Below are 14609 nucleotides of genomic sequence, written 5' to 3'. Positions count from 1 at the left end.
GTGTGCAGCACTCGAAGCTACTTCAACATCCCAGAATCGACATCCCAGAATTTTGAGGGTTGCTCACAAATCATTATTTTAGGATTTTCTGAAAAAAAGTCTAATATATGTGTTTCTTTTTTGCTTAAAGTGATACTAAAATTATTTTATTGAATTACATATACTTAACCCAAAAAGTCAATTATATAGCTCTGAGCCTCCTATAAAATCTACAAATCATTTTTTTAAATATTTTGCTGCTAAGATCTAATTTCCTATTACAGGGTAGCTACGTTCTTTCTCCATGATCCCACTGTATGTAGGAACGTAGTCACCCTCTCTTGCTCACTCCTGAGATGGACTATGGACTATGGGATTTGTAGTGTACATAAGAGCAGTGAACATGACAGCATATAACGTGCACTATTTGTTCCAAAGTAAGGCGGGAAAAATTAAGTTGTGGAGGCTGTTACAAGGTGGCAGTAAAAAAAAAAATTAAGAAACTATTTCATGGAAAATAGATTACAATTCATTAAATAGTGGATGTACATGGATTATTTTTGGGGAAGGATATTGTTTAGTGTCACTTTAAGGGCCTATGTCAATGGGATTTGATGTCAAATGCAGCCTGTTTATGCATCAGTTGAGATGCTTCTGGGATTATCCAAAATTCGTTAACTGGTGCAGTTGACCTCCTTTTGATCAGCATTTGGTCTGCTTCTAGCTACTTTTGCATTCCCAAAGACATGCCTGAGGACAGAAGCGATTCTGAAGCAAATAATATCCCAATGACACGTGCCCATATATTTTGTTGTTGGTGGGCTTTAAACAAAATTTAATCAAAAGGAACACATGTTTTATATAAAAAGTAGCCCTCAAGCTAAGCAGCAAAGTCTGGTTAGTTGAGCAAGTATGTTGTAGAACTATTGCCTGTTAGAGGTTAAAAAAAAAGAATATGTATAAAATTTCTAAAAAAAAATGAATATAACTTTGAAAACAGATTTGTTGGTGATCTTGCATTGCAGCACACCTTATTGGCTCCCTGTGTTGCTTCTTTATTTTCCTCCCTGTGCCTTGCTGTACTGGCACATTGATTCTAGCGCAAATGAAGATACTTCCACTGCTTGCCTAAAATTGCATTTAATGATGTGCATAGGAATACATGGCTCTGTGTCTTTTATATCTGCCAGGAGTTCATGTTCTTTGAATAATGCATTTTTCTTTTAATTTTTGGCAAGAAGTTGTCCAAAAACACGCTCTTCTTCATGAACTAAAACAAAAAAGCCACAGAACCCTGGCTTGAAATCTAAGAAAGAATGGCGCACATCTGTCACAAAAACATCTCCAGGGCTCTTTAGCCACTAGTCTGACAAGCATTTTCTTTTTAAGTGAACCTAATGAGTCTACTTTGAACTCAAATAGCACATAACAGCACCATAAAAAAAGTTGTGAAGAGAGAGTTCTATATAAAAAATAATATGACCACACTAGCAATCATATAAAGACAACCAGCTCACCCATGGTCCGCTTCTTCCAGAATCTTGTTCAGGTACGCACATGAAAAGTTCAAAAGATGATCAGTACCCCAAAGTAGCTATAACATTTAGAGACATTGTACCCTTTCAGATTTTTTGTGGTTGTTTTAACTAGGTATTATTGTAGCTATATTCAATGTGTTGTTTGCTTGCCCTACATTGTAATGATGTGATTGCAGTTTGCAGTATCATGGATGATTGACCCACACATGTCCATGTGTTCATTCACCTAGCTTGCCCCTATTCACTAAAGGAAGAGGCAACTTTTTGTTCTGGGTCACACATCATCCAATTCATGCCTTGCTATTTCCTCTGTGTTGAATAACAAATGTGATGAAAACATGTCTTCCAGCATGATGATCTTTCTATGATTGCCTTGGCTGTTGGTGGCTATGTCAGTTGTAATTACTGCACCTGAACCAGTGGTAGACTGAGGGCTCGTTCACACCATGGTGCAGAGACATCAGTTTATCTGCATGCATTCTGCAAGGGCACAACAAAATCAACAAAATCAACTGTTGGCTATGTGTCCTGTTCACACCACAACACTAGTATCACGTGCATATTTATTCTGCGCAGGAATCCGCAATATGAAGCATCCATGTAAACTGATATCTCTGCAAGTGAAATCTGCACATCAGTTTCCATCAGTTGTTCTGCACGTATGGTGTGAACCAGTCCTAAGAGACCCAGGGACTATGGGACATGTAGTTTCTTCACAGGATGTGTCAGTTCTCAGACTAAAGATAGAGGTCTTGCTCAACCTGTGCAGTGCTATGCTGAATGCCTCATGTTTGGATACAAACAGAAACTTCTGACACCAGAATGTGAAGGTTTACTCTATTATAGGCTGTGCATACAGGGTAGCAAATGACACCATGAAGTGGCTTGACCAATGGACATCTTATGCAGATGAAAAACACAAGGTGCAGGTAGGAAGGTTTATAATCCTTTTAAGATTTTTTCCTTCAATTAAAAACATTGCATTACCTAAATATTTATAAAAATCTGATCTGGTTGGCCAAAATGCCTCCACAAGGAGTGCTGTATTTATGATAATACTTGATTCCTTGGGATTTTATGGATCTAAGGGCAATTGTATTCTCTGCATTTATGCCATAGACAGCAACTCTATTGTGAAAATTCAAATTATATGCACTCTAGATAATGTATACTTTTAATACATGCGAACATACTGAATATTCTCAATTCTTTATAGAGTTAGGCCAAACAATACATTTGTTTGTAGGACATTGTAGTAAAATCATTTCAAATATGATCGTCTTCAAGGCATCCCAGATTTCTGGTCAATTAGCTGTTTCTTCTGGAGAATAAGATGACTTTTGTGGCTTAGTTCAGTCATTGAGACTTTGAGAGACTTTTAACCTTTTGGTAACAAAAGCAGGATTGGTACGATGCATTCCAGCAGTGTGTTCTGGCACTTTTATTTCGTAGTTAAAATAGAGGGCTATTTTGAACAACAGTCATGTGTACTACTCTATCAGACAATTCATAACTGACTGTAAATTTCATTAGATATTAACTTAGAGACTGGAAATGGATTTGTGTATATTTTCTTGTTATGGCAAAGACTTATAAAATAAAATAGGAATGTATAGTAATCCTGTATGTACTATATTTTATTTTTGTATGAGCAGAACTAAAAATATAATTGAAAAGATTGTTTTCCTTATTTAGTCAGGTAAATAATTTAAAAAGATATATTCATATTTAGTAATTTTATACCCATCCAACATGTGGGGATCTGGTCTCCTTTTTCGTCCTCATTAACTTTCCAAAAGGAAGCCTGTTTACAGAGCTAAATAGTTCAAGCTGAAATATACACAAACAAGCATGCACTGTAAGTCAGAGTAGTGGCACATTCTCCTCTCTCCTCTTCCCTCTTGATTAATTCAGTAGGCTTCACCCAGGCCCATTGATGAGAGGTACCCCCAGTCCTCCTGTACTGGGCCCAGGTCAGCAAGGGGGCCTAGGCAGCTGAATTAATCTGATGTGGGCAGTGAGGGTGATCACACAGTGAGGGAAGGAGGGGGGGTACAATTACTGGAACCAATCCCCTATATGGCTCTCTCTGCACCTGCTGAAAGCTGGCTTCTTCTCCTCTCCCTCACACTGTCTTCCAGCTGCTGCAGAGAGAGCCAAACAGGGGATCAGTTGCAGTAATTGCTCCCCCTGCCGCACTCACCACCCTCCCCGTGCAGTATACGTTTCTTCATGCTGCCCAGGCCCCTCCTGTGTCCCACCCTCACAGCGCTACCAGATTTCTTCCTCTCCTTTCCACCGGCAGCTGCAAGCACATAATAGGATCCTTCAGGATGGAGAGTGGGGGAAGAGTCCAGTAAATATATCACATTTACCATCCCCTTCCTTTCTTAAATGAACACAGTGAGGTATTGGTATCATTCACTCCCTGTGTTCATTCATAACTGAAACATAGCAAACTGTTAGGTTGGCTGTATGGGGCCCCATGGTTTCTAACAGCAGCCCTGGATTCACCTAAAAGCTTACAGACAGTCAAGTTGCTTTTACTGTTCTCTCTCTTCAGAAAATCCATATTGCCTTGGGAATCATTTGTCATGATTGCACCTTGTATTAAGTGTTTATATGTACAACAAAGGTTTTTCATAAAAATTCTACAAGTAAACATAATTTAAAAAATATGAATTTGAAAAATTTATATACATTTGACCCCAAAAAATTGTAATTTCCATTTTAAATATTACTGAATTATCCACTTTAACTGGCCCATTTGTTTCTCCTTATTCCAAACCCCCACACTATACACAGCACTTCCCTTGTATACAAAAATAGACCTATAGAAGCAATAGTAAGGTGCATGCTTTTCAGTTTATCTAGGGGCCACAAGGCTGTAAGAGGTGCTATGTTAATGAATCCCCTGTGCCAACATTAAATTAAGGGGGCCTTAGTCCTATCGTTTTATTCTGTTGTGGGCATAGGTCATAGGAAGCCTCCTCCACACACATTGATTCTGAGAGGCAGGATTCTGTAATTGTGTGTCCCATGTTTTTCAGTTCCTGGGGTTTATGCAGCTATGTATTCATTAAATTTCTTGAATTTGACTTGGTATCAGCCTCTATAGAGCAGCACTTAGACTGGGAGAGAGAAAGGCAGAACTAGGAGCCAATCAGGTAAGCAGCATGCACTTACACAGAACATGCTGACAGAATAAGACAGCAGAGTCAGGACACTGCTGTTAGAAACCATGGAGCCCCATATAGCCAACCTGACAGGGCCCCCCGCCCTAAACAAAACTTGTTTTCTATGTGTTATGCATAGAATTGCAATTATGAATGAACACAGTGAGTAATTTGTACCAATCACTCATTGGGTTCATTCAGGAAAGAAAGGGGCTGGTAAATGTGACATACAGTACATACGGAACCTTCCCTTCTCTCCATCCTGAAGGATCATATTGTGTGCTTACAGCCGCTGGTGGGGAGGAGACGTGGGAAGCTGGCAGCACTGCAGGAGTGGGGGCAGAAGGAGGTGGGGACCTGGGAAACAGGGAGAAATGTATGGTGTACAGGCAGGGTGATCGATGAGGTGTGGTGGCAATTACTGGAACCAATCTCCTGTATGGCTCTCTCTGCAGCAGCTGAAAGCCAACGAGAGGGAAAGGAAAGAAAGCCAACTTTCAGCTGCTGCAAAGAGCCATACAGGGGATTGGTTCCAGTAATTGCCCCCCCCCCCCCCACTGTGCCAATCACCCTCCCTGTCCACATCAGATTCAACCAGCTGCCTGGGCCCCCATACTGGCCTAGGTCCTGTACAGGAGGACAGGAGGTACCCCCTTATCCACAGCCCTGAGCAAAGTGATGAGTCTCCTGCTGTCCCTTCATTGTCCAATCATCAGGCTAGGGTGGAGAGAGTTCACACCTGCAGGGGCGGACTGACAACTCATAGGGCCCCCGGGCAATAGGAAATCATGGGGCCCCTATGTCCTTGCCCGCACTCAAACCACACCCAAAAAAGCGTATGAAAGGTACCAGGGGCATCTCATGGGACCCCCTACTGACCCCGGGCCCTCGGGTAGAGCCCGGGTGCCCGAATGATTAGTCCGCCCCTGCACACCTATATTCCTTATCTGTAAGTGTTGTCATCCACCTTGCTGTGCTATGTGATGAAGCTTGGTAAATGTCAGGACTGGACAGACAGAAATGCAAATTCTTTGTCAGGTAAAACAGCTACATTAAATGTATTTCATCTGTATATTTAGTTGTTCATTTACTAAACTGGAGAGTACAAAATCAGGCTCACATCTGCATAAAAACCAATCAGCTTCCAGGGTTTATTGATAAAGCTTCATTGAACAAGCTGATGTTAGAAGCTGATTGGTGTCTATGCAGACGTGAGACTGATTTTGCACTATCCAGCTTTAGTAAATAAACCCATATGTGTCACAGCCGCTATATTAGCACACATATTAAGAAATATACAGCATGCAAACCCCATTTATTAAATAGAAGCCTTAGGCTCCATGTACACGGGACACTTCTGAACAATGGAAACTGACTGCTGGAAAACGTAGGTTAAAAAACATCTGTTTAGCCGCGTTTGCATACCGTGTTTATGCAAATGTCAGTGTTTTTGGTTTGATTACATTATTAAATTAAATTTTTTATTATTATTATATTATTATTTTTATGATTATTTATTATATTATAATTTAGGATTTTGTGTTTCAAATTTTATCCTACCCGGGATGTTTACTAGACTCTTGTTCGGACAGATTTCAGTGAGTTATTCCTAAGAATTACAGGCCTACAATAAAAAAAACAACATATTTCCATGCAAAAAAAATGTACCGCTTTGAGCACAGAAATATTGAAATCATCATACTGCTAGGGAGGTTAAACTGTTAATGACAAAATATTAAAGAATGGCTTAGAATTAGGATTTGCATTGCATTGTGCTATGGCTTTCCTTGGTAAAAATGCTCAGCTCAGTATTTAGCCCAATTTTAAGTGTAGTGTATTATTGTCATTTACTTTCTGCATATTGGAAAGCCTTCTGGGACTTCATAGTAAATAAAATTAAACATTGTGTTTCACACAGGTCACACTCTTAAGTTCACAGAGAAATTCTTCCATGAAACAGCAGTGAGAATGTCCTGGTGGAATTTTCAGAATGTGAATCTTCAGTCATTGCACACAGTACTGTCTTGAGAGAAAGATGCATAAATTGAAGGCAGCGGCTATTTATAGAAAATCAGGGAAGACTAGAATAGAGGAGAATACATTTCCGAAGACTCACTGTAAAAGCAGATTTCCTTTGGGCGTAATTTCTACTAGAAAAAAAAAAATAATAAGACAATTTATAAACCAGATCACTGCTGCAAGCCAACAGGCCATGATCAAGATAAGAGTTGATAAACAACTTTATACAGTTGTGACCAAAATTATTCAACCCCCAATGCTGTAAAGGGGTTTAGGGACTATAGTGTACATTTGGAATTGTATTCAGAATCAAATCCTACAAGGACGTTGTAACTACCCAAATGCAACTAAAATGACATCAATTGTTTATGTAATACAGTAGTAAATGGTTCTTATGTGGTTTCTTCATTGCCACAATTATTCAACCCCTTAAAGACTACCACTCTGAAGAACAGAGGTTCATACAGGTGCTTTCCATCAGGTATTGAAAACACCTGTGGATGTCACCGAGCAGCAATCAAGCATAATAAGCACCAATTAGGCAGCTTTAAAATGACTGTGATACTCAGCTCCTTCTAGACATTTACTGGTGTGGTTACAAACATGGTGAAGGCAAGAGAATGGTCCAGGAAGACAAGAGAAGAGGTGATTTCTCTTCACAGGAAGGGCAATGGCTATAAGAAGATTGCAAAGATGTTAAACATACCAAGAGACACCTTAGGAAGCATCATTCGCAAATTCAAGGCAAAGGGCACTGTTGAAACGCTACCTGGTCGTGGCAGAAAGAAGATGCTGACTTCGACTGCTGTGCGCTACCTGAAGCGTAGAGTGGAGAGAAGTCCCCGTGTGACTGCTGAGGAACTGAGAAAAGATTTGTCAGATGTGGGTACAGAAGTTTCAGCCCAGACAATAAGACGCACACTGCGTAATGAAGGCCTCCGTGCCAGAACTCCCAGGCGTACCCCCTTGCTGTCTCCAAAGAATAAGAAGAGTCGACTGCAGTATGCCAAAAGCCATGTGGACAAACCACAAAAGTTGTGGGATAGTGTTCTGTGGACTGATGAAACAAAATTAGAACTGTTTGGGCCCATGGATCAACGCTATGTTTGGAGGAGGAAGAACAAGGCCTATGATGAAAAGAACACCTTGCCTACTGTGAAGCATGGTGGAGGGTCAATCATGCTTTGGGGCTGTTTTGCTTCTGCAGGTACAGGGAAGCTTCAGCGTGTGCAAGGTACCATGAATTCTCTTCAGTACCAGGAGATATTGGATGGAAACGTGATGCAGTCCGTCACACACCTGAGGCTTGGGAGACGTTGGACCTTTCAACAGGACAATGATCCCAAGCATACCTCCAAGTCCACTAGAGCATGGTTGCAGAGGAAAGGCTGGAACATTTTGGAGTGGCCATCGCAGTCACCAGACTTAAATCCGATTGAGAACCTCTGGTGGGACTTAAAGAAAGCAGTTGCAGTGCGCAAGCCTAAGAATGTGACTGAACTGGAGGCCTTTGCCCATGAAGAATGGGCGAAGATACCCGTAGATCGCTGCAAGACACTTGTGTCAAGCTATGCTTCACGTTTAAAAGCTGTTATAACTGTAAAAGGATGCTGTACTAAGTACTAAGATTGAATGTCACTTGGGGGTTGAATAAAACTGATAATGCTGTGAGCACAGAAAAGACATTTGTGGTTATTTCATTATAACTGTTATGTTATATTTGTCTGACCTACAAGTGCCTCTTTAATGTAAATGTAAGCAAGATGACTGAATGATCAAAAGCAATGTCAAACTGGCCAAAACACTCAATTTCAGTGGGGGTTGAATAATTTTGGTCACAACTGTATATCCCACAGGTTTCATATATTCTTAAATATCATTGATTTCCAGGGTGTGGGAGCAGCCTTCCAGAAAAATGCCTTGCCTCCTAATAAAAAGTCAGTCTCTGTTATAAACCCCATCACTTATCACTTTTTGCTGCTTTGGGATAAACTGAAATCCCGCTATCTTCTACAATCATAACATAATCCCCTGCTCTCATATCTCCGAAACCCAGCCTTTCCCCCGGCTTGGTCTTCTCCACACGTATTCAAACACTGGGTCTCCGCCAACCTTATCCTGGCCCATCACTTCATGCTTAGGAACAAATTTAAACCCTTTACCTCACTACGCGAAACCTATGAACTCCCAGCTTCTGAAATATTTAGATACCTACAATTGAAACATTTCTACGCTCCATACACCATAGCAACCAGTCAAATGAACACCATGTCCCCCTTGTCACAAAGACCCCCATAGATGAGGCCTCATTTCATATTTGTACTCCCTCCTCACAACCTCGATCACTACGTCACCTCCCTCATACATACGCAAATGGGAAACGGACCTTAGCCGGCAACTAGACCCCTCTTACTGGGACCATATCTGGTCCAATTCTAAATCGTCATCACAAAATATTGTAGCCCTAGAAACCAACTACAAAGTCCTGACTTGTTGGTACCTGGTCCCAGCAAGAATTGCGACGTATACCCCTAATTACCCCTCCAGTTGCTTTAGAGGCTATGTAAACCTGGGTACACATTTCAATATATGGTGGGACTGTCCAATCGACCAAGTCTTCTGGGTGGACGTCTTTAGCATACTATCTAAACTTAGCGCAAAAACTCTCCAACTGAACCCGACCACTGCGCTGCTCAAGCTACGCCCCCCTGGCATCACACACTCACAATTCAAACTTATCCTACAAGTCACTACAGCAGCCAAGCAGGTCATAGCTAAATCTTGGAAATCCCCCTCACTATGCATTGCAGTAGTTAAAAATAAAGTTACCCAGGCTATGAGTCACGACAAAGTAGAAACCACAATTCTAGATACCATCCCTAAATTCAAGAATGTTTAGAACCCCTGGGTAGAGCACTTCCTCCCGCCAAACTTTGATGACTCACTTCTAAACCCGTAATGAATATTCCATGCTACTCTGGTACCACTCCCTATCATTCCCACATATTCCTCCATTTACTGCCGCTAACTGTGGAGTCACCTACCCCCTCTTACCCCTCCTCACTCTTCCTCTGACCATCCCAACCCCCCCTTTTTTTTGTTTTTCCCCCTTTTTTATTATTTTCTCCCCCTGACCATTCAGTATAACTCTACTATGTTATTATTCCCCTATGCTACACTGGGGAGCGTGCATATCTATTTGTCAAAACTTTGTATGCACCTAAATTAATGGCTTCTCTCATCTTCCACCCCCTAAAACTTTTTCTTGCTTTGTCAAACCTACCGTCCCTCTCCTCCACCCTTCCTGTACAGATTCTGTTGTCATTGATGCCTACTTCTGCAATTTTCTGTATAAGAAACGTATATCCCCATTGTCCCTTCTTTTCCTCCCTGTTTAAAAAACAATAAAATATTTGAACAAGAAAAAGTCAGTCTCTATACAATAAATAAATAATGCTGGCAGTCAATCCCTATCCCAATGTACACCTCAACAACACAGTGGCTAAATGGTTAGCACTTCTACCTGGCAGTACTAGGGTTTGAATCTCAACCACAGCACCACCTGCCTGGAGTTTGCATGTTCTCCCTGTGTCTGTGTAGGTTTCCTCTGGGTACTTCAGTTTCCTCCCACACTCCAAAGACATGCTGGTATGTTAATTGGATCCTGTCTAAACTGGCCCTAGTATATGAATGTAAGTTAGGAATCTTATATTGTACACCCCTTGAGGGTTAGGGATTGATGTGAATGTACAATATATATACAGTTGTGCTCAAAAGTTTGCATGCCCTGGCAGAAATTGTGAAATTTTGGCATTGATTTTGAAAATATGACTGATCATGCCAAAAAATGCTCTTTTATTGAAGGATGATGATCATATGAAGCCATTTATTATCAAATAGTTGTTTGGCTCCTTTTTAAATCATAATGAAAACAGAAATCACCCAAATGGCCCGGATCAAAAGTTTACATACCCTGGAATGTTTGGCCTTGGTACAGACACACAAGGTGACACATACGGGTTACAATGCCAATTAGAGGTTAATGTCCCACATCTGTGGCTTTTTAAATTGCAATTATTGTCAGTGTGTAAATAGTCAATGAGTTTGTTAGCTCTTATGTGGAAGCACTGACTAGGCTAGATACTGAGCCATGGGGATCAGAAAAGAACTGTCAAAAGTCCTGCGTAACAAGGTAATGGAACTTTATAAAGATGGAAAAGAACATAACAAGATGTCCAAAGCCTTGAATATGTCGTTATCACTTCCACTAAGAAGTAGAAAATTCTGGGACCTCTTGATGCCAAGCCAAGTACAGGTAGACCAAGAAAGATTGCAGCCACAACTGCCAGAAGAATTGTTTGGGATACAATGAGAAACCCATAGGTAACCACATGAAAAATACAGGCTGCTCTTGAAAAACACAGTGTGGTTGTTTTGTGGTTTGACAATATGATGACACTTGAACAAAAATGAGCTGCATGGTCGAGGTGCCAGAAAGAAGCCTTTACTGCATCAATGACACAAAAAGGCCCGGCTAGGCATGTCAAGGTGTTGTCAGGCATATTGTAACTGGGATTTTTTGTGGCATTGGTATAGTAAAAGCTTCTTTCTGACACCTCGACCAAACAGCTCATTTTTGTTCAAGTATCACCGTATTGTACTCCTTAAAAACAACCACACCATCTTTATTTGATAATAAATGGCTTCATATGATCATCATCATTCAATAAAAGAGCATTTTTTGGCATGATCAGTCATATTTTCAATAACCATGCCAAAATTTCACAATTTCTGCCAGGGTATGCAAACTTTTGAGCACAACTGTATATGTAAAGAGTTGTGTAAATTGACGGTGCTATATAAGTACCTGAAATAAATATAACTATAATAATCCTCCCCAAGTTGGGGTGATCATATACAAGCAATAATGTCAAACACTTTACTCACAGCCCAAATTGTCTCTTCAATTTGCTAAAGGCAAATCAGCAGTTCACCTTGTAAGGGAAGTTGCGCTTTGCAAGGGAATTTGCCCCAAGGTTTAATGAAAGTGATGAAGCTCTGCTGACTTCCATCATCCAATCATGTGCAAGCAACAATGCAGTTTTTTTAAATTTCCTTGCACGTGATTGGATATTCTTTTTACTGTGTTTACTAAACGCTGGGGGAAATTCCTTTGCAAAGTGTAACTTCTCTTGCAAAGTGAACAACCAATTTACCTTTAGTAAATCAACCCCAATGACACTGCAAATCCTTTATTCCATACACTTGCAGATTACTATAGTAGACTAATTAAAATCAATATAATTTGTAATTCCTTGAACAGAGTTTAAGACATTTGGCGTGCCAGTGAAATAGTCATATAATAAATGATGTTTCTTCAGATTTTATATCCGCCCCAACCCTGCACTATCAGATTTAGGATCTGCCCCAATGCATGCGGCATCTGATCTTGGATCCTCCTCAATGCATGAAGCATCCGACTTTGGATCTGCCTCACTGCATGCACCATCAGACCTCAGATCAAGCCCAATGCATGCACATCAGACCTCAGATCAGGCCAATGCATGTACCATCAGACCTCAGATCAGCCCCAATGCATGCACCATCAGACCTCAGATCAGCCCCAGTGCATGCACATCAGACCTCAGATCAGACCAATGCATGTACCATCAGACCTCAGATCAGCCCCAATGCATGCACCATCAGACCTCAGATCAGCCCCAGTGCATGCACCATAAGACCTCAGATCAACCCCAATGCATGCACATCAGACCTCAGATCAGGCCAATGCATGTACCATCGGACCTCAGATCAGCCCCAATGCATGCACATCAGACCTCAGATCAGGTCAATGCATGTACCATCAGACCTCAGATCAGCCCCAATGCATGCACCATAAGACCTCAGATCAATCCCAATGCATGCACATCAGACCTCAGATCAGGTCAATGCATGTACCATCAGACCTCAGATCAGCCCCAATGCATGCACCATAAGACCTCAGATCAATCCCAATGCATGCACATCAGACCTCAGATCAGGTCAATGCATGTACCATCAGACCTCAGATCAGCCCCAATGCATGCACCATAAGACCTCAGATCAACCCCAATGCATGCACATCAGGCCTCAGATCAGGCCAATGCATATACCATCAGACCTCAGATCAGCCCCAATGTATGCACCGTCAGATCTCAGATCAACCCCAATGTATGCACCGTCAGATCTCAGATCAACCCCAATGCATACACATCAGACCTCAGATCAGCCCCAATGTATGCACCGTCAGATCTTAGATCAACCCCAATGCATACGCATCAGACCTCAGATCAGCCCCAATGTATGCACCATCAGAACTCAGGTTAGCCCCAATACATGCACTTTCAGACTTCAGATCAATGCACATAAAGACCTCAAATCAGCTCCAAACCCTGCACCTTCAGAATATAGGGGTTTTACATAAATGCTACAGACGTTCCAACAAGAGGTGGAAGAGTTTAGGCAATTGGACTTCTTTTGCCTTCAATGTCACTGGTATTAGGTGGTTGGGCCATGTGCAGGCCATGCTTTGTAATGGGTAGCCCAGTGAACTATCAATTATAGCCCATAGCCTATGGGAGTAAAACTTCAAGTGCAGTGAAAAAGGCACCACATGCCTGCCTGGACCAGATTATGTTTTAACTGATATACAGCAAATTAGGAAATGTTATTATCAATGCTATTGTTTAGTGGACTTAGATTATTACCATATTATTAGAATTAGTGTTAATGGAAAGTTCTGTGTTTTGGAATTACAGCCATTCTTAGGAGCGGAGAATGTTTCAATGTGGATGTGAAGAATGGATTATCATTTAGTGGTTCTGTGGATGACATGTTTGGATATACTGTTCAGCAATTCGAAAATGAGGAAGGAAAATGGTAAAGTAGTCTTACACTGTGTCAATTTTTTTTAGTGCAATTAACAGTATTTTTAGATAGATGAATGTGATCAGCTAAATTAAAATCATCATATCAATCTCTTTTATATTTGAAACTTCCTTAAATGCAGGGCTCTCCAAACTGATGACCATTGGTTACATCTATGATTCAATCCCCCCTCCCCATGTCCTCCATGTAACAGGGGACACCGATGTAAAATGGATTTTGATGGGTGTCCTGATGCAATGGGGACTCTGATCTAAGGGAGACTCTGATGCATAACTCGATGGTTCTCAGTCCACCCCCACCCTCCCCCCAGTTTAAATCTGGTGATTAGGGGTTTGCAAGAGGCTGATACCAAGTTTTGATACCAAACTCAGATACTTACATCTAGAAAATATATTAAATGCTGTATTAAAGTGTTACTAAACAGCAGTAAAATCAGTCTGTATATGCAGTAAAGCACACTTGTTATACTCATTGTGGAACCTAAGGTGTTAATCCTCTGCATTGTCTAAAAATGCTTTTTGATCCTGTCTTCTCTGATCCTTCCATTCTTCTACTGTCGCCAATCCATCTGCTGATAGTACAGAGCTCTAGGAGTCACTTTGCACATGCTTAGTTTAGTGTGTATGGCTAGAGAGTTTTTTTTTTCTTTGGGCGGATGCTTGTGATCAGCACAGGGCCAATCGGCACTGCCCAGACAGAGGATCAGGGGTTATGCAGCCTCATAGGACAGTCAGAGGACAATGAAAACTTCTACAAGATTAACCAGTGCTTGGCTGGACACTGATAGAAGTCACAAGACTGCTGTCAGGGCTCCAGGTATGACCAGAGGTGTGTGGACTGACACAGGGAAACGCAGACTTCAGGTATAGTGTGTAAATAAGATTATTTATTAAGGACAACATAAACATAAACGCAGTGCAACAACCAAATGCAAAGCTAACACAAATATATACAATAAGGTGAAACGAAC

The 14609-nt window shown here is 41.1% G+C and overlaps 1 protein-coding gene across 1 annotated transcript in view; it reads left to right on the top strand.

Annotated features, from left to right (window-relative positions):
• The window catches only part of ITGA1 (integrin subunit alpha 1), a 190037-nt gene that overhangs the window by 48289 nt on the left and 127139 nt on the right, over window positions 1-14609 (top strand). Inside the window, exon 2 of the mRNA XM_089682692.1 lies at window positions 13510-13630. Within this exon, the coding sequence (XP_089538818.1) occupies window positions 13510-13630 (121 nt within the window). The remainder of the gene's footprint in view (window positions 1-13509; window positions 13631-14609) is intronic.

This window comes from Staurois parvus, unplaced genomic scaffold (genome assembly GCF_062004578.1).
Source record: "Staurois parvus isolate SC_StPar_1 unplaced genomic scaffold, SC_StPar_1.0 ptg000294l, whole genome shotgun sequence".
Taxonomy (NCBI): Eukaryota; Metazoa; Chordata; class Amphibia; order Anura; family Ranidae; genus Staurois; species Staurois parvus.
The sequence above is the reverse complement of the archived record's forward strand: the minus strand, read 5'-3'. Positions and strand labels throughout refer to the sequence as shown.